Source organism: Gorilla gorilla, chromosome 15, assembly GCF_029281585.2.
Source record: "Gorilla gorilla gorilla isolate KB3781 chromosome 15, NHGRI_mGorGor1-v2.1_pri, whole genome shotgun sequence".
Lineage (NCBI taxonomy): Eukaryota > Metazoa > Chordata > Mammalia > Primates > Hominidae > Gorilla > Gorilla gorilla.
Genome location: NC_073239.2, coordinates 122,435,615 through 122,456,774, shown reverse-complemented (window position 1 = coordinate 122,456,774; position 21,160 = coordinate 122,435,615). Strand labels below are relative to the sequence as shown.

The 21,160-nt window shown below is 62.7% G+C and overlaps 1 protein-coding gene across 6 annotated transcripts in view; it reads right to left on the bottom strand.

Annotated features, from left to right (window-relative positions):
- Positions 1-2,525: 2,525 nt before the first annotated feature.
- The window catches only part of MTA1 (metastasis associated 1), a 50,871-nt gene continuing 32,236 nt past the window's right edge, over positions 2,526-21,160 (bottom strand). For 3 of the 6 annotated variants that reach the window (XM_004055801.4, XM_019009468.4, XM_063698246.1), the window contains 15 exons: positions 18,498-18,615; positions 14,025-14,127; positions 12,999-13,098; positions 12,502-12,690; positions 10,121-10,195; positions 9,828-9,886; positions 9,232-9,347; positions 8,812-8,963; positions 8,516-8,705; positions 8,196-8,285; positions 6,788-6,940; positions 6,600-6,635; positions 3,839-3,870; positions 3,262-3,413; positions 2,526-3,189 (listed from right to left, as the gene is read on the bottom strand). In XM_004055801.4, coding sequence (XP_004055849.1) covers positions 3,039-3,189; positions 3,262-3,413; positions 3,839-3,870; positions 6,600-6,635; positions 6,788-6,940; positions 8,196-8,285; positions 8,516-8,705; positions 8,812-8,963; positions 9,232-9,347; positions 9,828-9,886; positions 10,121-10,195; positions 12,502-12,690; positions 12,999-13,098; positions 14,025-14,127; positions 18,498-18,615 — 1,716 coding nt within the window. In that variant the 3' untranslated portion in view covers positions 2,526-3,038. Of the gene's footprint in view, positions 3,190-3,261; positions 3,414-3,838; positions 3,871-6,599; positions 6,636-6,787; positions 6,941-8,195; positions 8,286-8,515; positions 8,706-8,811; positions 8,964-9,231; positions 9,348-9,827; positions 9,887-10,120; positions 10,196-12,501; positions 12,691-12,998; positions 13,099-14,024; positions 14,128-18,497; positions 18,616-21,160 lie in introns of those variants that run through there. The other 3 variants (XM_019009466.4, XM_019009469.4, XM_055361757.2) reach the window with 2 other exon arrangements.

Genomic DNA, 21,160 nt, shown 5'->3' with positions numbered 1-21,160 from the left:
CAGTCAGTACCTTTTCTGGGCAGCCCTTCCTCTCTGGCAGGCCCAGGGGTCCCTAGGGGTCCCTCACAGCAGGGCCTTGCCCAGGCTGGATTCATGGGCCCACTGCCAAACCCTCTCCAGCTCCCTGCCCTGTTCTGCCCAGCTTGGGAGCCTGGGGCTAAGCCATTACCCTCCCTGACTTTGCTACCTGTGGGGCTTGCTACCTGTGGGGCTTGCTCTGAAGGACAGGGCTGGCTGAACACAGGGCTCTTCTGGAGGGAGACCACCTGCCCCAAGGTCCCCAGCCCTGCCAGAAGAGTGGATGGGGGTAGAGGCAGGCCCCTCCCAGGGTGGCAGCAAAGGAATGGCATTCGGCACTGGCCAGGTGCCCTGGAGACACACGGAGGACAAGGAGTGTGCCAGCTGCTGCACTGCCCTCACCCCAGCCGCAGTCCCTGGGCAGCGGCCAGAAGCTCCCTAATGCGACGGGGCTGTTCCGGGCCTGGCAGGCAGCGGTCAGGATCAATGGGTGCAGAGCAGTGGCCTTGGTCTCCACCTCTGAGGCTGTGGTGGGTCACAGGCAGGGGCGGTGACACAGTGGGACGGGCCCGAGTGGAGAGGGGGGCACAGGACACGGCGGGTGTGAAGGGAGCTGGCAGGGCTGATGGCTGGGCATGGGGCTGGGTCACACCCCTGGGCTGCAGTGGTCTGGTGCCTTCCGCCATCCTGTGACACTGGCAGATGGCAGGCCCCTGCCACTCAGCTCCACTGCAGGGAAGCCAGGCTGGGCTGAGTGGTGGACAGAGGACCCTAGCAGGGTGGAGCGGAGCTGGCAGGACAGGTCTCCAGGCATGACAGCATGATGGCCTTGCCACCCTGAGATGCCCCTGGCCCTGGGGAGCCGCGGCCCCTGTGGGGTTGCTGGTGCAGGAAGCAGGCTGCTGTCTCATCAGCAGGGAAGGGCCTAACGAGGACATAGCAAAGCTGGGAGACCCCTTCATGGCCTGGGCACCAAGGCCAGTGCTGCCCCCAGCCGGTGCCCACTCATTTCTAAGCCCAGGTTTAGATCCCCAAGCAGCCCAGGCCCCACCCAGCACCGGTGGCCAGAGCTTGGCCCTGTGAGGGCACTGCAGCCTGGGTGTCTGGCCGGGGAGGGTGTCTGGGGGGGGAAAGGGCCCCACATCTCCTCAGGGCCTCCCTGCCCTTGGGACAGAGCCCAGGACCTAGGACACCTCACAGCCCACATGTTGACTCCAGAAAAGGACAGGCCCTGGGGGGTGGAAGAGCTGCTGAGGCCAGAACCCTGCAGCCAGCACTGGGAGGCAGGCCCAAGGCCTGGGGAAGGGAGACAAGGGAGCTGGGGTCTTCACTGAGCCCCTGCTCCCTTTCTCCAGACCCCCAGGGTTGGAAAAGGCCTCAGAGGGAGCTGTGTCCTTCATGAGGTCAGGGGCCTGATTTCCCAGCCCTCTGATGACGCACTACAGACAAGTCCTCAGGCTGTGGGGTCAGTTGGATGCTGGCTGCAGATTAGAGTTGGCTGGTGGGGGCTGGGGTTGGGGTGGGGGGCGCCAGCAGCCCAGGGAGGGTGGGTGGGACGTGCACTGCAGCCGAGTCCCTGACACCTAGTCCTGTCACTGCTGGGCCCCAGCACATGCTCCCACGGAGGCCAGGACGCCCCCTTATCTTTGTCTCCTGGGAGACAGCAGAAGTGGTTTCTATTTTAATTCCGTGGCTGAGATTTCCACATGACAGGGCGCCTGGGTGGGCTGGGGGAGCAAAGGCACAGCTCTGGGGAGAGACACAGGAGCTACTCTCCCTGAGAGAGGCCTGGGTGGACCCCTCCTGGCCGGCTGAGGTAGCACGGTCAGGGGGGTGGTCTGGAGCCAGGTTATCCACCGGACCCCTCCTTCTGGTGGCCCGGCCTGTTACCTGTCCCCCGGCCTGCAAGTCCTGTCCCCGGCCGGAGGATGGGCCAAGCAGGATTTCTGAGAATGTGCTTGCTGAAATCTAAGCAGATTCTCACTGTGGAGACTGCACACCTGCTTGGGGGCCAGAGCTCTGGGCAGAAACCCTCAGGCGGCTGGGGCCGGGCTCTACATGGCCAGGAGGTTGGGCCTCTGGCTGGAGCACTCCAAGGCCTCGCTGGCCCAGCTGCGCTGGCTGCCCTGGTGGGAAGCCACAGGGTCTTCGGCAGGGCCAGCTCTGCCTGCCGGGAGGCAGTCCCCGGCCCACCGCTGCCACAGACGCAAGACGCACAGACGGTTTCAGCACAGCTCTGCTGGGGAAGGGGGTTGGGCCCTGCAACCGCTTGCTGCCCCCTGTGGAGGGCAGAGGGCACTGCGCCAGGCCCCAGCAGGGGAAGGTCTGCGGGCAGGTGGGAGAGCAACAGAGCCCAGAGGCTGGGGTGGCTGTCCTGGCTGAGGTGGCCTCCAGGGGCCTCCAGCTCCACGGCAGAGCCACAGCCTAGGGCCGCCCGATGGGGGTGGGGGGCCCAGGGCCTGAGTCAGGGAGAGGGACTGGGAACAAAAGACACAGGGAAGGACCGGTTGGTTTTTTTCCTTTTTATAAGATTTTTTTCTTTGTTTTTGTTTAATATGAAAATTACTTGAAAAGACAAGGGCCAACCCCGCCAGGCAGCTCGGCCGGCCGCGGCCGCACGATCCTAACATTCCAGGTGTAAGTTACAGAGCTCAAGTTCATCTACAAAAAAAGTAATAAAAATAAAATTTAAAACGGCACCTTCAACAGAACACAACAAAACCTTAGGGCCCAGCCTCCGGGCAAAAGGCCCCGCAGCACAGGGGCACGGGGTGGCCCCTCATCTCCGCTCCAGCCAAAAAGTAAACACAAAGCTAAAAACGACAACTCCTCGGCATTCTCGGAATAAGTTAGCCGCGCTTCTTCCTCTCCTCCCTCAGTGTCCGCCAAGGAGCGCGTTTCTCTGCAGGTGAGGGCGGGAGGTGGGGCACTACCAAACTGAGGGGCGGGCGGCGGGCTGGCTGGGAAGGGGCCGTGTGGGCGGGCGAGGGGCGGGGGGCGGCCGCAGGTGGGGGCGGCCCCTAGTCCTCGATGACGATGGGCTCGTCGTTGACGGGCGCAGGTGGCGGTGGCCGCAGCGGCAGGGCCTGGCTCTGGCGCAGGGCGATGGGCTTGTAGGGCCGGCGGGCAGCACGCTTGGTTTCCGAGGATGAGAGCAGCTTGCGGATCTTCCTGTGGGCAGAGGTGGTGGTGAGGGCCGGGACGCTGTGCGGAGCCCTCCCGCCTGCCCTGGGAAGGCCCCACCTGGTCTCCTCTGTGGCCATGTAGAACACGTCATCCGGGGCGTCGATCCAGTTCATCCGCCGCCGCTTGACTGGGGGCAGGGAGCCCCCCCGGATCAGGCGCACTTTGGTGGGGTAGGACTTCCCGTTGAGCAGGAGGTTCCGGCTTGGTCCCTGCAGAGGGGGTGCGCTTCCTGGGCAGCCAGCCAAGGGCCAGCTCCACCTCAACCTGCAGGGCTCCCGCTGGGAGGGGCCACGAGCCAAGGTGCTGCGCCTGGCCAACCCCCCACCACCCCAGTGAGCTACACGGACCCCCAGCCTGGCCAAGGGCAGCCCTGAAAGCTGGCCGACCCCCCACCACCCCAGTGAGCTACACGGACCCCCAGCCTGGCCCAGGGCAGCCCTGAGGGCTGGTCGGCTGCACACCGCTGGGCCTGGCACAGGGGCCATGGCCCCCACATGCTGCAGCCCCTCTGGTCTTGCCAGGCCTCCTGGAAGCTTCCACGTGGCACCTGGCAGGGCTGGCCAGGCCTCTTCCCAACACCCCAGAGAGCTGATGGGTGAGCGCACCGTACCCCATCATGGGCTGTTCCTCTTACCATGTGCCTGGTCTGTCCGTGGTTTGCCAGACCTGATGAGAAATGGAGGAGAGAAATGAGGCCCCGAGAGAGCGCGTCCTGCACTCCCACCGCCCACCGCGGCCTCAGCCACCTTGGGACAATGGGCCGGGGCCACCTGCCAACCAAGCCACAGCCCACACCCAGGATGGGCCTGGGGGACGTGGGGCCTCGCCTCCCCGGGTCCTGGGCCGCCTGGTGGCCCCACAGCTCTCTGGCCAGCAGAAGACACATTGGCTTGGGCTCCAGGCAGGAGGCCAGGAGCCTTGGACCCGACAGTCACCTCCCTGCACAGGGGCCGGGGCTGTCCACCCACTTGCCTGCCGTGCCGAGACAAGCAAAGCCTCGCAAGGCTGTCAGTCCAGCAGCGGCACAAGCCCCTCTGCAGGGCAGCCACGCTGTGGCCGGCACTGCCCCACCAGGAGGCCGGTCTTCTTCCTAAGGCTCTGAGAGAGCCGCCAGCCCCGGCCAGAAACAGGTCACCACCCACTGCCCTGGCTGGGCCCCAGCCACCCTGGCATGTGCTTGGGGATGGGGTGCCAGAGGCCTCTGACTTCCCACAGTGCAGGGTGAGGAGCCCAAGGGGCACTGCGGGAGTTGGGCCAAGAAGCGGGGTCCATGCTCCTGGTCACCCCCAGCTGGGCCCAGGACCGCCGCTGCCCTCCCCGACTCACTGCCCTTCCCCACTGCCCTGCCTGTAGGTGTGGGCGTGTGCATGTGGGAGCTGGTCCCAGGATGGCTCGGCTCCCAGCAGGGCCAGCTCAAAGAGGACAGGACGTCATACTCAACTCAGTCAGGTGCCAGGGCCCAGGGGCATCGGAGCAACCTGCCAGCTCCAGAAACACTGCTTAGCTGAGGCCCATCCCTTAAGGAACAGAAGCGGCCTGTCCAGCCCCTCCCCACCTGCAGTTGCCTCCTAACTTGGGGCACTCCCCTGGGGGCCAACTGGGGCCCTGGAGCCCTGGGTCAGCCTTTCCCTGCCAGTTTGCTTAGCTCTGCCGGGCAGGGTCAGGTGGGGGCCCAGGTGCCTGATCTGCGGCGCTCCCAAGCAGGAACAGCCATACCTCAGGGCACCTGCCACAAGCCAAGGCCCAGCGCCCAGGGCTGGCCAGTAGCACAAAAACTACTTACCCAGGTAAGTGCCTACCAGAGCGGCGGACAGCAGAGAGAAGAAACACATGCTTTAGGTTAGTGAGCCACACGCAGCCATCTGCAGGCCCCGCAGGCGGGGACAGCGCAACAGGCTGCACGGGCAAATGGCCGGGTTAGAGCGCTGGGGCCCCGTGCTGTAGGCAGGCAGGGCCCTCGCTCGAGCTCAGCTCACGCCTACCCAGGCTGGACAGAGACCCCATCTCATGTGTGCCAGTGCCCCCGGGAGCCGTCTTCACCCAGCTGGCCCCTCTCCAGCGCCCAGGTCCTGGCCGCTACATGTCAGGACAGGCGCTTCCTCTGTGGCTGACCCCTCTGAGCCCAGGGCCCCGCCCAGCCAGGCGGCAAGGGGTGATGCTCCCTCACAAGCACTGCACAGCTGGGACTCACGTGTGAGGTGTGGAAAATTCAATGGGAACAAATAAGCTTTTATGTAACTTGCTGATTAACCGCTTTTTACAAAACAAAACAAAAAGCTCGAAGATGCCTGCTGACAAGGACTCCCTCCTGTTTCTACCAGCTCTTATGGGGCTGTTCCTGGGACGCCCCGCCATTAGGAACAGACAAGTAAAGCCAGCCCAGAGTGGGCTGGCCCTGGGCCCAGGACTAGGCAACGGGGGCAGCCCCAATACCAGATGGCTGGGAGGGTGCCCCAGGAAAGAAGGGCGGGGGCTGGGGCCGAGACAGAGACACCGCCAAGTGCTGTCGGGAGGAAGCTGCAAGGACGGGCCAGGGGTGCGTGTCCAGACAGGTGGAGATGGGGGGCCCGGCACCTGATCTCAGGCCCACCCTGCGCTGCAGCCGGCGTGCTGACCCCACAGGACGTGCCTGCCAGGACACCCAGCAGCCTCGAGAGAATGCCCCGAGGGGACAGGGTTGGCTGGGCTGGGCAGCCACTGCCCATATCCACCTCCAGGGAGCCAAACCGGCCCTGCTGCCCTGGCCAGCACCGTCAGTGAAAGCCACCTGGGGAAGGGGCTCCAGGCACATCCACACTGGCAGGCCCAGCACTTGCACACCCGGGCCCCACACACCTGGCCTCCTCATGCTAGGCTTGGTCCTATCTGCTCTTCCCCAAGGGGCCTGGGGTCCTGCAGCCCCTGCTCCAAGCAACCAGCACAGAGCACCTGAGCCAGTCCTCCGACAGAAGGCACCCATGTGTACAAGCTCAGTTGCCCACGGCCCACGCAGACACCCCCGACCACCCTCCCCACTGTCCCGCCTGGCAGGCGCACGAAAGGATTGCAGGCACAGCACGGGCGGCCCCACGAGCTGAGGCTGGCAGCATGCGGGCAGTCACAGCGCGATGGCAGACAGCGCAGGCAGGGGCGCCAGGGCCACACGTGCCAGGACAGTCCACTGACAGGGCGCGGGGCCAGGGGGCCGAGGGCCAGATAGATGCCTGGGGCTCGGGGGGTCTTCACCAAGGGACCAGTGATGTCAGGAGGAATGTGGGGAACTGGGCTGTGGCCTGGCTCACGTGGACTGCCCCAAGCATGGGCCCTGGGCCGCCCGCCGCGGGGACACACAGCAGCACAGCACAGGCATCACGGGCGGGGCCGGCGCAGCGCCCGCCCGCGGCCCCAGGCCTTACCCCTACTGGGCATCAAGAGGCGCTTCTTCATGTTGCCTGGCAGCGCCGGGGTGGGAGAGAGGGAGAGAAGACAGCGTCAGCACGCACGGCGGGTGCCCGGGCGGGGACGGGCCGGACTTATCAGGCGGGGAGGGCCACACTCACCGGGCGGGGCAGGCCCGGACTCACCGGGTGAGGGGGCCACTCACCGTCCACCCCGTTGTGCTGCTCGTAGCTGCGCTTGCCCAGGATGGTGGGGGAGCCGTTGTTGATGACGGGGGCCACCTTGGCGGGCGTCAGGCTGCTGAGCACGCTGGACACGCTTTTCACGGGGTCAGGCTTGGGGGGACGGGGGTGGGTCTCTGCCGGGAATGACACAGGCAGAACGAGTCGCCTCTGCCCAGCAGGGGAGGGGCAGGCGGGCCCAGGCTCCAGCCCTCACGGTTCCGGGATACCCCCAGGAACTAAGCCCCATGCGGCCCCCACCCCTGAGGCCCCATCCTGACTGGGCTGGAAGTGGGGAGGTCACCACAGAACCAGGAGCCCAGGAGCCCTCGGCAAGGCGTGTGCCCAGGCCAGTCCTGCACCCCAGGGCTTCCAGAGAGCAGGGAGACCACCTGGCAGGGGCCAGGCCCCTCAGCCCCAAGACAACAGGATCCATACACAGGCCCGTGAGCACAGCACGCCTATTAAACAGCCCCCACGTCCAGGCCCCCGGAGCTGCTGGTGGAGGGTTGGCTGCTGGTCAGACAGCGAACCAACCATCCAGCCAGCCTGGCCAGGGACACAGCTGCTGAGGACCAGCCCTGACACCAGCCACCTCTTCCCACAGGACAGGGGCCACGACCCCAAACAGGGAGCAATGCCAAAGCCACTTGAATCTCAGAGCACACTTGGCTCATGGCTCTGGAATGTCCTTCTCAGGACAGTCACCCTGTGTCGGGACGGCAGACGCACAAGCCCACTCGAGCCCAGCAAATGGAGGAGGCCCCCCCACCACCACCACAAATGTCTGGCCCAGCCACCAAGCTGCTTCCGGCTGGGACAGGGTAGCCGGCTGAGGTTCTCGGGTGTCCTCAGATGCTCAAAGGCAAGGGAACCCCCGCCTGAGGCTGCTTGCCAGGTGTGCACCTCCCCCTGCCGAGGGCGTGCAGAGGCCTGAGTGCTGCCCCTGTGGAGTGGGCGTGGCTCAGGAAGTATACTCCCTGCAGGCAGCAGGTATGACCCTGCCTTAATGGTATTACAGGCAGGGGTGTGCACCACCTCAACCCCAGACCCTCAGGCCCCAGGGACGATCAGAACACAGGGAACAGGGTAGCGAGACTGGCAAGGAAGCCCCCGGGTGTGCCTTGAGGAGGCTGGCCCCGCAGAAGACAGGGCGGCCGCTACTCCGCACTGGGCCCCATCACGACCCCAGGAGCAGGGAGCAGCCTGGGTCCCAGTGGGTCTGCCTGAGCCTGGCACGGTGCAGAGTACCCCAAAAGGACAGCTCCAGGCCCTGGGGGGCTGTCCAGGAGCTCCCAGCTAGAGAAGGCTGGGAGCACCAGTGCCATGAGCTTGGGTCAGAAGCTGCCTGCAGGCAGCATTAGGAGCCCCCCATCACGCCTGGCTGCTCACCAAGATACCGAAGCACGGCTTCCAGCGGCTTGCGTACCGCCTGCTTCAGCACCAGCGGGCTCTGGGAGGCTTCGGGCAGCCGCGCCGTGCCTGCGGGGTACCACACAGTGTGAGGGGTGGGGCACCCCCAGGGGAGCACGGGACCCTGCCTGCACCTTGACCTGGGAGCCCTCACTGGGCTCGGCCGTGTCAGCACCGAGGAGGACGTGGGGCTCCCTGAGATCAGAGCTCCCAGTGGGGCTACAGGCTGGGCCCCAAGGTTGCTGCTCTCTCCCCACCACCCGCAGGAACAGAGTAAGCGGGGCGTTGGGGTGACTCACACTCGGCCTTGATGGCCGCACTGTTGATGGGCAGGTAGGGGTGCCGCGCAGCGTGCCACGGGCGCAGGATCTCACGGCACAGGCGCCGGGCGATCCGCGTCAGCTTCGTCGTGTGCAGATAGAAAGCCTGCCTGGTCTTCATGGCAAACTTGGGGCTCCCGCTGCTCCGGGCTGGGAGGCCGTGGGGACTCTGCGGAAGGGGGCGCAACCGCCCCGACACAGCGCCATGACCGGGGGCCGAGGACCCGCGTGGCCGACGGGCTCACGGCAGGCAGGGCGGGTGTCCCCCCCCTTACCATGTTACTGCGGTTTGGTCCTGGCCTCTCTCCATCTAACCGGGTTGGCATTTTCAAGCCACCATATTTCTTCCAATATGTCCAACAAGATGCGCAGAGACGACACTGCATGTTAGGGGGACCCCAAGAATACCACTGGTAAGACTGTGTGGCTACGGACAACAAAGTTGGAAATAGACGGATTCTTAAGCAGAACCAGCGATGTCAGAGTATTCCCCGCCACCCCCACGCCGGCCGCCCCCACCCGCCAGGCACCCCCACGCGTTCCCCGAGGCTCTCCCAACCACACCCCTGGGATGCAGCCCCCATCGTCAGTGGGCCCTTCGCAGGCTGGGCCATGCTGGAGCCCTCAGGGCCAACACAGGCACCACGGCCCACAGGCGGGCGTGCGGTGTGCCCCCGGCCATCCAGGGCACTTACTGTAACAGCTCTCGCAGGCCCGGCCAGCCCCAGGGCTCTGGCCCGGCGCCCCCGTGCCATTCACCACACCGGCCTTGACGTTGTTGACACTGATTTGGTTCGGATTTGGCTTGTTACTTAAAGAGGGAAAGGAGAGAAGAGACGAGTTGCAGGAGCACAAACCTCCAGGGCCCGTGTGCCCAGCATGCACCACGGCTGACCACCCCTCGTCCAGAACCATGTCCTCGCACCCCTAGGCCTCGGCAGGGATCTTCCTTTCTCCCCTTTCAGTTCCTGGGAGCCACTGCTGAGGTCTAAGCCGTTCTCCAGGCCCCCATGCTCCCCCTAGCATGGAGCCCAGCTCAGGGACTGAACCCTGGCGGTGTGGGCTGGAATCCCAATGCCCCCTTACTGACCAGGAGGCCAGGACGACAGAGACATGGCCACTGCGTCTGCAGCCAGAACCCCCCAGCCCTGCGCCGCCCTCCCGGGGGCTGCCCCAACTTTCCCAGCCTCTGAGCCTGAGTTTCCTTGGGACCCGCCTGGCCCCAGCACCCTGTGCCCACCCTCCCTGGCCCCCGGGGCCACGAGGACGACGGCTGTGAGGGCACACTTACTAGTTGGGAATATAAACTTGCTTTAACTTGCTCTCAGCTTCAGCTGCTTTCAAGCGTTTCTTAAAACAAAAGAGAAGGTCAGAGGTCAGCAGACTAGGCCCAGGTTGGGGCTGCAGTGCAGACAGGCTGGAGGCTACGGAGAGGAGAGCACCACGGAGAGGACAGCCGGGCCAGGGACTCAGGAGTCTTCCTTCCCCTCCTGCTGCAGCAGTGCACGCCCACCTGCTGGGAGAGGATGGGGCGCAGGACGCGGAGGCGGCACGCCCCGGGCACTGAGTGGCGGGTGGGCTCACCTGCTGCACGTATCTGTCGGTGGTCTTCCACATGTAGTAGTACTCAATGATGCTGGTCAGCGACTTCCACGGGAGCTGGGTGGGAGGAGGCGTGTCACACAAGCAGGAAGGGGCAGGAGGCAGGCACACCATGCGGGCAGGGGCAGGGCTGCGGCCAGAAGGCCACAGAGGGGGCGGGAGGCCAGAGGCCGAGGTGTGCTTGGTGCACGGAGGCCAGGCCCCTGCTGGCAGGCAGATGCAGAGGGCAGCTGATGAAGCAGGTCCCCCCGCCAGATGCCAAAACACAGTGACGCCAGGGGAAGAGGAGCTGGCACAAGGTCAAGGTCGAGATCTTGCCGAGGTGGCACTGACAACCCAGCCTCCATCTCAGCCTTTTTTTTGTTTGTTTTTGAGACAGAGTCTCGCTCTGTCACCCAGGCTGGAGTGCAGTAGTACAATCTCGGCTCGCTGCAACCTCTGCCTCCTGGGTTCAAGCAATTCTCCTGCCTCTGTCTCCTGAGTAGCTGGGACTACAGGTACCTCTCACCACACCCGGCTAATTTTTGTATTTTTAGTACAGACGTGGTTTCACCATGTTGGCCAGGCCGGTCTCGAACTCCTGACCTCAAGTGGTCCACCCACTTCGGCCTCCCAAATGGGATTATAGGCATAAGCCACCATGCCCGGCCATCTCAGCCATTTTTGTTTTTGAGACAGAGTCTCGCACTGTCGCCCAGGCTGGAGTGCAGTGGTGCGATCTCGGCTCACAGCAACCTCCACCCCCGGGGGTTCAAGTGATTCTCCTGCCTCTGTCTCCTGAGTAGCTGGGACTACAGGAGCCTGCCACCATGCCTGGCTAATTTTTGTATTTTTAGTAGACATGGGGTTTCACCATGTTGGCCAGGATGGTCTTGATCTCCTGACCTCATGATCCTCCTGCCTCGGCCTCCCAAAGTGCTGGGATTACAGGCATGAGCCACCGCGCCCGGGCTGTGGCATGGATTTAAGAAACCTGTCTTATTAAATAAGGGTTCAGATAGTTCCTCAGTCTGGTCCACTGCATCTGGCAGGAAGGAGAGCGGGGCCTGCTCCCTCGACACAGCCCCGAAGCTGCAGCCTCCCATACCCGCGCCTGGACAGGGCCCTGCAGCCGCAGCCCCCAGAGACCACGCCTGGACATGGCCCTGCAGCCGCAGCCCCCCGAGACCGCGCCTGGGCACGGCCCCGCAGTCGCAGCCCCCCGAGACCGCGCCTGGACACGGCCCCGCAGCCGCAGTCCCCTGAGCGCTGCCTCGCTAGGCATCACGTGGGCTCAGCACTGGGGTCTCCTCTGCTGGAACCATGTGCAGCAGGGTCTCCCTCAAATTCTGCCCTGGTCTGAGCCTAGTTGGTGAATTTTGTTTCTAGCCCTCGTCCTCTTGTCTGAACATGTTCTGCTCATCTTGGTTTGTTTTTAAGCCTGGAGAGATCCGTATCCGCCTTGGAGAGGCCGCTGGCCCCAGGGACAGTCAGGGACTCCTCCCGCTCGGCCAAGCTCTCCCCTTGGCCAGAGGCCCCCACACAAAGCTGCACTCCTGCCCCCAGCAGATGCGTCCTCGGGAGCCTCACAGCTGGCTGCTGTCCCTCCTCCTCTTCAGGTCTAGGCACCCTACCCAACCCCATGTTTGTTTCTCCTGAATTCCAGATGCTTCTCCAGTCTCTGCTATGCTGGCCTGTGCGCTGCTGCCCGGATGGTGCTTTCATCAGATACTAGCCACCCCGCTGCGTCCCGGCCCCTTTGGGGCTCCTCCCTGCCCTGCCACAGTCTCCACCTCCCCAGGGCTGATGGTCGGGGGCCCCACCACCTCCACATAGGGATGCTCTTCTAACAGATTAATTTAAAAGTATTTTAGGAGGGCTGACGGTTGGAGGGTGGGGGTCCTGAGGTGGAGGCACAGGGAAGGGAGACCCCCACCATGGAGACTCTAGGCCTGCTGTTGGGCTAAACTCACGTGAGACAGAAAACAAGGACATGAGAAGTCAAGAGGTTCAGCTTAGTCAAAAACAAAGCAAGATCAAGCCTGGGGCTGGAGGGGCAGCAAGGAAGGGAAAGTCTCCGTGAGGATACCCTGGCCTCCGTCACCTGGGCCAACCCTTATCCTTATCACGCAACGGTGGCAGGAGCATGGCTCTCCATGCCCAGGCCCCACCAGCGCCCCCATGCCTGTCTGCTGAACCAGTGTGACAGGAAGGACTATGGCGGCCGAGCGCAGCTGAGACAGAACTCATGCAGCTCCACACAGGGAATCAGGGTGCAGGACAGGCTCCCTCAGGGCAGAGTGGGATGTGGACCCCACACCCCCGCAGCCTACCTGGAGATGGGCATGGCCAGCCACTCCCCCATCGCCACCCACGGTACTCACAAAATCTTGCTGAATGTCCGTGAAATCCTTCCCATATTTTTCCAGGGCTTCCTCGAAAAGGTTGGCCTCTGATGCAGACCACTCCTCCATCTCGTCCCTGCAGAGCACGGGCCCGCCCTGCGGCACCAGTGCCGAGATGGCCTTGGAGATGTCATAGATGTTCTTGTGGAGAGTATCCATGGCGTGGAACTGCGGCAGGAGACAGCAGGGTCACCCGGGCCAAGGTGGCTTTTCCTGCACCTGTGGCACGGTACCCCCTCCCTCAGTACCTCAAGGATCCCCTACTGCGGGCCCAGCAGCACAACCCTCCCTGCACCCTCAGCACAGTCTGGCCGAGTTTGGGGTGGATAGGAAAGGCCAGTCCAGGTGGGACAGTACCTCTGCAGGGGTCCTGAATACCTGGGGCAGGTGCTGGGCCCTGGTAGGAGGAAGGGCACAGCCACTCTGGGCCATGGGTCACCCCAGGTGCTCAGCTGTCCCGCCCTGGGCCCACTTACCAGCGTGATGTCTCGGGAGGCAGCTGCGGCGCTCATGTGCAGGCTGGGCTGTCGGACGGAGCTGCTGCAGTCCAGGGCCCGTGCGAAGGTGCCCACAGAGCTGGGGAAAGGAGATGCGCTGACCACAGTGTCGGCCAAGCAGGGACTCCCCCCAGGCACACCGCTCCCCAGGTGCCAGGGACCAGGGGCCACGGGCAGCACGGACTCCCCCAAGGCACACCACTCTCCAGGTGCCAGGGACCAGCGGCCACGGGCAGCACGGACTCCCCCCAGGCACACAGCTCCCCAGGGGCCAGGGACCAGCGGCCACGGGCAGCATGGACTCCCCCCAGGCACACAGCTCCCCAGGGACCAGGGACCAGGGGCCACGGGCAGCGCGGACTCCCCCCAGGCACACAGCTCCCCAGGCGCCAGGGGCAGCAGGGACAAACTGCATGGGCATCACAGGGAGCAGCCCGCAGGTAGCGAGGACTCCTTGTGTCTTGGGCCCCAGGCTGAGGAGTAGGGCCCAGCACCCACCCCAGAACCCACGTGCATCTGACTGAGGGCATCCCGATAGATTGGCAGCTGCCTTGGGGCTTCTTTTGGGGTTTTCTCCACCTCCCAGGCTGCTGGCAGGGAAGGTGCATGGTCCTCTCCTGGGCCTCAGCCTTCGCCCTGCCCCAGGGGTCTGCCCAGGCTGCAGCTGCTCTGCTCCCAGACCAGGCCCAGCCCACTTGCTCCCAGTGGCCCAGGAGTGGGAAAGCACCTCTGGCCCATCCTGGGAAAGCCCCATTAGGGACACGTGAGCGGGCACACAGGCCTGCCCCCGCAAAAGGGCCGCCCTTCTATTTAATGAAGGGCCTGGGCCCAGCACTCCCGAGCCTCTCTGGGAACTGCTACCGGGGGTCTCAGGGCTGCAGCGCATGGGCTTCTTGTTGGGATATGGGATCCAAGACTGTCACGTCCCCAACACCCACCACAGGGCAGGGAGAACAGAAGCTCCAGGCACCACCCCTGCTGGCCTTGCCCGGGAGCAGGACTCACCGGGCCACCACCAGGAACTGGTCGATCTGCTTGTCTGTGAGTGGGTTGTGCGCCTCCCACACCTTGGTCTCCAACTTGGACTGGTCTCGGCCATCCTCCTCGCCTACAGGGAGGAAGTGTGGCCTTTCTGAGACAGGGTCCCACGGTGCGCCGGGTCGCGCCTCTCCTCCCCGGGTGCAGGGAGCTGCTGGGATGGGGAGGGGGAAGGGCTGCAGGGCCCCATAGGTGAGGCAGGGTGCAAGGCTGGATGGAGGCTGTTGCACACACAGGCACACAGTGGCCTCTCAACCCGGGGCTAGGGTGCACACGCAAGGGGCCTCCCAGCCCACCCAGAATGCAGGGCTCCAAGAACTGTGGCCACAAGAGATGGGAAGGTTGGTTTGTAAATTTAAATCAAGCCTTTTTATTTATTTATTTATATTATTATTATTATTATTTTTTGGGACGGAGTCTCACTCTGTCGCCCAGGCTGGAGTGCAGTGGTACTATCTTGGCTCACTACAACCTCCGCCTCCCAGGTTCAAGCGATTCTCCTGCCTCAGCCTCCTGAGTAGCTGGGACCACAGGCACCGACACCATGCCCAGCTAATTTTTGTATTTTCAGTAGACACAGGGTTTCACCATGTTGCCCAGGCTGGTCTCGAACTCTTGACCTCAGGTGATCCATCCGCCTTGGCCTCCCAAAGTGTTGGGATCATAGGCGTGAGCCACCGTGCCCGGCCCAAGCTTTTTATTTTGAGATACTTGGATTCACATGCTGTTGCAAGAGGGCCCTGCCACATCACAGCAGCAGGCAGACCACCTCCAGGGACCTTCTGGGGGCACAGGCTCCCTCCTGGCCCCTCTTCCACCCCGGGGGGTTCTGGGGCAGCTGCTGCTAAGCCTGGCACAGCCAGAGCCGGGGGCCAGGGAGTGGGCGTGCCTCTGGAGTCACCAGTTGTTTCCTGTCTTCTGGGAGCTGGGACGATGGAGAACTCAAGGCTGGTGAAGAGGCCACCTGACGCCTGCAGTCGGCCAGGGCCAGGAGGGTTTCTGACGAAACAGCCTTTTACTCGCCAAAAAACAAGACCGTGGTGTTGGGAGACACCCTCAGGAGAATGTGTGTCTGAGCATGGCTGAGCCTGACTCCTGGGGGAGGACTTGGAGAAAGAGCTCCACAATTGTCCTCTGTCCACCTCTCAGCCGCCTCCATAGCTCAGTGCAGGGTGCCAGGCTCAGACTCTGCAGGCGGCTCCCCTCCAGCCCTGGGCAGCACCGAGGTTCCAGACCAAGGACCACGGAGTGCGGGGCCGCCCTCCACTGGGGTGCCCGGCGGCAGGTCCAGCATGGAGAGAGCTCTTGAGACTAGAAAGTCCCCAAGAAAATGCTATCCCTCGCTAAGGGGCACTGGCTCCCAGACCCTGCCCCAAGGGCCGGACATCCTGGGCCGTGTGTCCAGGGAGGGTCAGGCCTTGCGGCCTCTAGGAAACAATGCCTGGCCAGACTCAGAGGACGGGGTCAGCCAGGGCCTGGGGCTGTGTGAACCAGCAAGGCGGGCTGGGGGGTCTTCAGCCTGGTGTGGACTCCTCACCTGGCTCAGGGGTACCCTGGAGAAGCTGGGGCCCAGCTCCCTGACGGCCAAGAAGCTGAGCCTTGGTGTGACCCACACAAGCCATGGTGCCTCCGTGTATGCACACCGCTGGTCATGACGGTCGCACTCCCTTTGACATTTCAAACTCACTAAAGGCAGGTGCACAACTAGTGTGCAATTTTCCATCACTCGAGGGACACAGCCTCTCGGAGGTGGGGAAAGCTCTGGACGCCACGTCCCGGCCCCACACCAGCTGGTGGGATCCCTGGACCTTGCACCAGCGGCTGGCTCGGCCTTGTGGACCCTTAGTCCTACCGCCCCAGACCCTGCAGAGCTCCGCCAGGTCTCTCCAGGTGTGCATGGTAAGATGGGGGCACCTCAAGGCCCATTCTCCTGCCAGGCCCACTGGCCCCAGGCTGAAGGTACAGATGCGCCAGGTGAGGGCCTCTGACCTGAGACGGCTCCTCACTCTCTGGCCCTCATGTGATCTGTGTTCTCACCTGTCTCCCAGCCACGGACTCTGCCTTTCCACCTGGGCGCGGCTGCCAGGCCTTCACCTTTGGCCAGGCCAGAAAGGCAAGACAGCCCCAGGCTGGGAGACCCTGTCATGATAGCAGGGCACCCTGGAGGCCACAGGCCCAGACCCAGTACAGCGGCCTCCCCATGCTCAGACCCACAGGCCGGGCCCCAGCACAGAGGCCTCCCCACGCTCAGACCCACAGGCCGGGCCCCAGCACAGCAGCCTCTCCACGCCCAGACCCACAGGCCGGGCCCCAGCACAGCAGCCTCTCCACGCTCAGACCCACAGGCCTCAGCACAGTGACCTCCCCACACTCAGACCCACAGGCCGGGCCCCAGCACAGAGGCCTCCCCACACTCAGACCCACAGGCCGGGCCCCAGCACAGCAGCCTCTCCACGCTCAGACCCACAGGCCTCAGCACAGCAGCCTCTCCACACCCAGACCCACAGGCCTCAGCACAGCAGCCTCTCCACGCCCAGACCCACAGGCCTCAGCACAGCAGCCTCTCCACGCCCAGACCCACAGGCCTCAGCACAGCAGCCTCTCCACGCCCAGACCCACAGGCCTCAGCACAGTGGCCTCCCCACGCTCAGACCCACAGGCCAGGCCCCAGCACAGTGACCTCCCCACGCTCAGACCCACAGGCCTCAGCACAGTGGCCTCCCCACGCTCAGACCCACAGGCCTCAGCACAGTGGCCTCCCCACGCTCAGACCCACAGGCCCCAGCACAGTGGCCTCCCCACGCTCAGACCCACAGGCCGGGCTCCAGCACAGCGGCCTCCCCAGGCTCCGACCCACAGGCCTCAGCACAGAGGCCTCCTCCCCAGGCCCAGACCTCAATGTGCCCTGTGTGCCTGGAGAGAGGTGGGGGTCTTCCCCCACTGCCCAGCACCTCCCAGAGCACAGATGCTTGCAATGTAGCAGGCCCAGGAGCCCAATGCTGGAGCCCACAGCTGCCTGGAGAAGGTGGCACACCCAGCCACCTGTGAGATGCACCAGCACCTTACGGACAATCAAGAAGAACACGAAACAGCCCCAGCTACTCGGGAGGCTGAGGCTTGAGGATCGCTGGGGCCCAGGACTTCAAGTCCAGCCTGGGCAACACAGCAAGACCTGCTCTCAAAACAAACCAAAACAGGACAAGCACGAAACACCTTGATCACAACTGCAAGCAGGGATGCGAGTCCCTGCCGACCCTCGGGGGCAGAGCCCTGCGTCTCGAGGGCAGCCTCGCAGCCTTGCCCAGCGGGGAGATGAGGGACAGGGCTGAGAAGGGGACAGTGAGCCCCAGGACCCCCCACCAGGGCTGCTGAAGCACTCGGTGGAGGGAGGAGGCCGCCTGCATCCGGGGTGAGTACTGCGTCGGAGCTCCACGGCCCCACCAGGCCTCAAGGGTGGGGCACCCACAGGCAAGACAAGAAACGTGGGCAGATTCACACGAGAAAATTTCTGGAGACAAAAAGAACTTTAAAAAAGTAATGAGGCCAGGCGCAGTGGCTCACACATGTAATCCCAGCAGTTTGGGAGGCCGAGGCAGGTACATCACTTGAGTTCAGGGGTTTGAGACCAACCTGGGCAACATGGCGAAACCCTGTCTCTAATAAAAATACAAAAAAACTAGCAGGGTGTGGTGGTGCGCGCCTGTAGTTCCAGCTACTGAGGAGGCTGAGGTGGGAGGATCATCTGAGCCTGGGAGGTCGAGGCTGCAGTGAGCTGTGATCGCACCACTGCATTCCAGCCTGGGCGACAGAGCCAGACCTTGTCCAGAAAAAAAAAAAAAGTAATGAAAAATAACTGCCAAGGCCAGACTCGGTGGCTCACGCCTGTAATCCCAGCACCTTGGGAGGCCTGAGGTCAAGAGTTCAAGACCAACGTGGCCAACACGGTGAAACCCCATCTCTACTAAAAATAAAAAAATTAGCCGGGCGTGATGGCAGGCGCCTGTAATCCCAGCTACTCGGGAGGCTGAGGCAGGAGAATCGCTTGAACCTGGGAGGCGGAGGTTGCAGTGAGCCGAGATCACGCCACTGCACTCCAGCCTGGGCAACAGAGCGAGACTCCGTCTGAAAAAAAAGAAAAAGAAAAACAACTGCCAGAAGGAAACCAGGTGTCACTGTGCAAGGACAGCTGATCACCACGTCCTGCCTGAGGGTCTGGGGCTTCCCCAGAACCCCAACACCACCAGGAGTGGGTGGGGGAAGGCTCAGGGACACCAGCCTACACGCATCACCCACGTGGACAGAGCCCAGGCCTGCATCTGCCGCCCCCAGTCACACATGAATCCAGTGACACGGCCGTGTCCCAGCCTCCTCTCACCCAGTGTGTCACCCGGCAGGACAGGACAGGACAGAGGGCTCCATGCCCAGGGCGGCCCACCCTACCTTCTTTTAACAAGTCGGTGATGTCTGCCTGGTACCGGTTTCCTACTCGAATCTCTCCTTTATCTGCCAGCAGGGTCTTCTGCTGTGGGTCGTAGACTAGAGAATAGAAGAAGAAATCCTGGAAAACACCACAGGAGACAGAGAGGCGTCAGCACAGTCAGGCTGCTGGGAGGGTCAGAGAGGCGTCAGCACAGCCGGGCTGCTGGGAGGGTCAGAGAGGCGTCAGCATGGCCGGGCTGCTGGGAGGGTCTTGCCCAGAGCTCTTGTGGGGCGACATGGGCGCAGGAGGGAGGGAGGGCGCAGGAGCCCCCACAGCTCCCGGCCATGCCTGGGAGGAGCCTACAGCGGGGCCTTGAGGGTCACCGGGGGATGCACCTGCCCCATGACACTGCATGGAGGAGACATGCCGAGGGTCAGCAGAGGCAGGGCCAATGAGCAGCTGCAGGGGTGGGGCCAGGCTCCACAAGCCCTTACCAAGGCAGGGTGGATATGGCTACAGCCCAAAAACCATGACTTATTTGCCTTTTTATTTTTTTGAGGCAGAGTTTTGCTCTTGTCGCCCAGGTTGGAGTGCAATGGCTTGATCTCGGCTCACTGCAACCTCCGTTTCCCGGGTTCAAGCAATTCTCCTGCCTCAGCCTTCCAAGTAGCTGGGATTACAGGTGCCCGCCACCACACCCAGCTAATATTTTGTATTTTCAGTAGAGACAGAGTTTCACCATGTTGGCCAGGCTGTTCTCAAACTCCTGAGCTCAGGTGATCCACCCGCCTCGGCCTCCCAAAGTGCTGGAATTACTGGCGTCAGCCACTGTGCCCAGCTGACTTATTTTCCTTTTTCGAAACATGGTCTCGCTCTGTCGCCCAGGCTGGAGTGCAGCAGTGCAATCACAGCTCACTGTGGCCTCCGCCTCCTGGGTTCAAGTGATCCTCCCACCTCAGCCTCCAAGTAGTTGAGACTATAGGCGTGTGCTACGCCCGGCTACAAAACCATCCCTATCAGCAGCAGCAATGTGAAGATGTAACTTATCCAAGGTGTTTAAGAGCAACAGAAATCAGGAGTTCTGGGCACAACCTTGGAGGAGCAGCCACCGCTGGAGCGCTACGGAGCATTCCAGGCTCAGCACCGCCGGCCGCCACCCACGCAGCAGGCGCGGCCCTTCCTGCCAGCACTCCCTCTCAGGCAACCTCACACCAGGGCCCCCAGGCTGCCTCTGGGATGGCATTTCCAGGACATGGCCTTTGCCAACCTTTTGCTGTCCGGCATTGTGTGTCCTGCACTGGGCTGGTTCTGATGATTTTTGAAGCAGGCCTGTCCGGGCCTGACCCTGGAGTCCCAGCCTGAGCACCTGGCCTCAGCCAGGGCTGCACTTTCTTCTGCATGTGTGCCTGGCGTCCAATCACCCTCCCGTTTCCAGGTCATCCTCCTGATTCCTGTGGGTCGTCTTTTCCAGCCCTTACCCGCTTTCCCTGTCTCTCCTATTCTGAAAGCTACTCTGTGTCTTTTCTTTCAAGAGCTTCCTTTAAAGTCCAGCATGACACCTGCTCCATGTGTGACCACGAGCCATGCTTCAGGGCCTTCGTCCTCTTGAACTGACACAACTATCCAGAGGCCAGCTGCCAGCCTCAGCCTCAGCTCCTACTCTGCCTGGATCTTTTATTTTTTTTGGAGATAGGGTCTTGCTCTATCACCCAAGCTAGAGTACAGTGGTGCGATCTTGCTTCAGTGAAGCCTCCGCCTCTTGACTCAAGCAATCCTCCCACCTCAGCCTCCTGAGTAGCTGGGACAACAGTAAGTGTGCACCACCACGCCTGGCTAATGTTTTTTACTTTTGTAGAGGTGAGGTCTCACTATGATGCCCAGGCTGCTCTTGAACTCCTGAGCTCAAGTGATTCCCCCGGCCTTGGCCTCCCAAAGTGCTGGGATTACAGGCATGAGCCACTGTACCCGGCCTGTTTCTTTAAATTAATAAACACAAGTGGTTTCTATTTGGTGCCGGACTGCGCCACTGGCCAGGGCCTGGGTGTGTCTGTGACTGCTGTGTGCTGTTTCTGCACTCTTGCTTATCTGTGACATGAGCCTGTGTTTATCAGGACTTCATCAGTGAGGGTTATTTGAGGCGAGGCAGGGGCACGATCGCCCAGGGGCCAGTGGCACAAGCTTCTGCCAGGTGCTAAGTGTACTCACCTTGAGCCTGTTACATTAAATTTCCATATTGGGGCTGTTCAGAAACCCCAGGTAAGAAAGAAGAGGGAAGTGGCTGGGCGCAGTGGCTCATGCCTGTAATCCCAACAGTTCGGGAGGCAGAGGCGGGATGATCACCTGAGGTCAGGAGTTTGAGACCAGCCCGGCTAACATGGTGAAACCCCATTTCTACTAAAAATACAAAAAATTAGCCGGGCATGGTGGTGTGTGCCTGTAATCCCAGCTACTCGGGAGGCTGAGACAGGAGAATTGCTTGAACCCGGGAGGCGGAGGTTGCAGTGAGCTGAGATCGCGCCACTGCACTCCAGCCTGGGCAACAAGAGCGAAACTCTGTCTCAAAAAAAAAAAAAAAAAGAAACAAAAAAAGAAAAAGAAAAAGGGGGGAAGGGCTGCATCGTGCAGCAGGAGGGTTTCAGGGTGCGTGAGCAGCCTGTTTTGTCCCCGGCGAGCGTGGACCCGG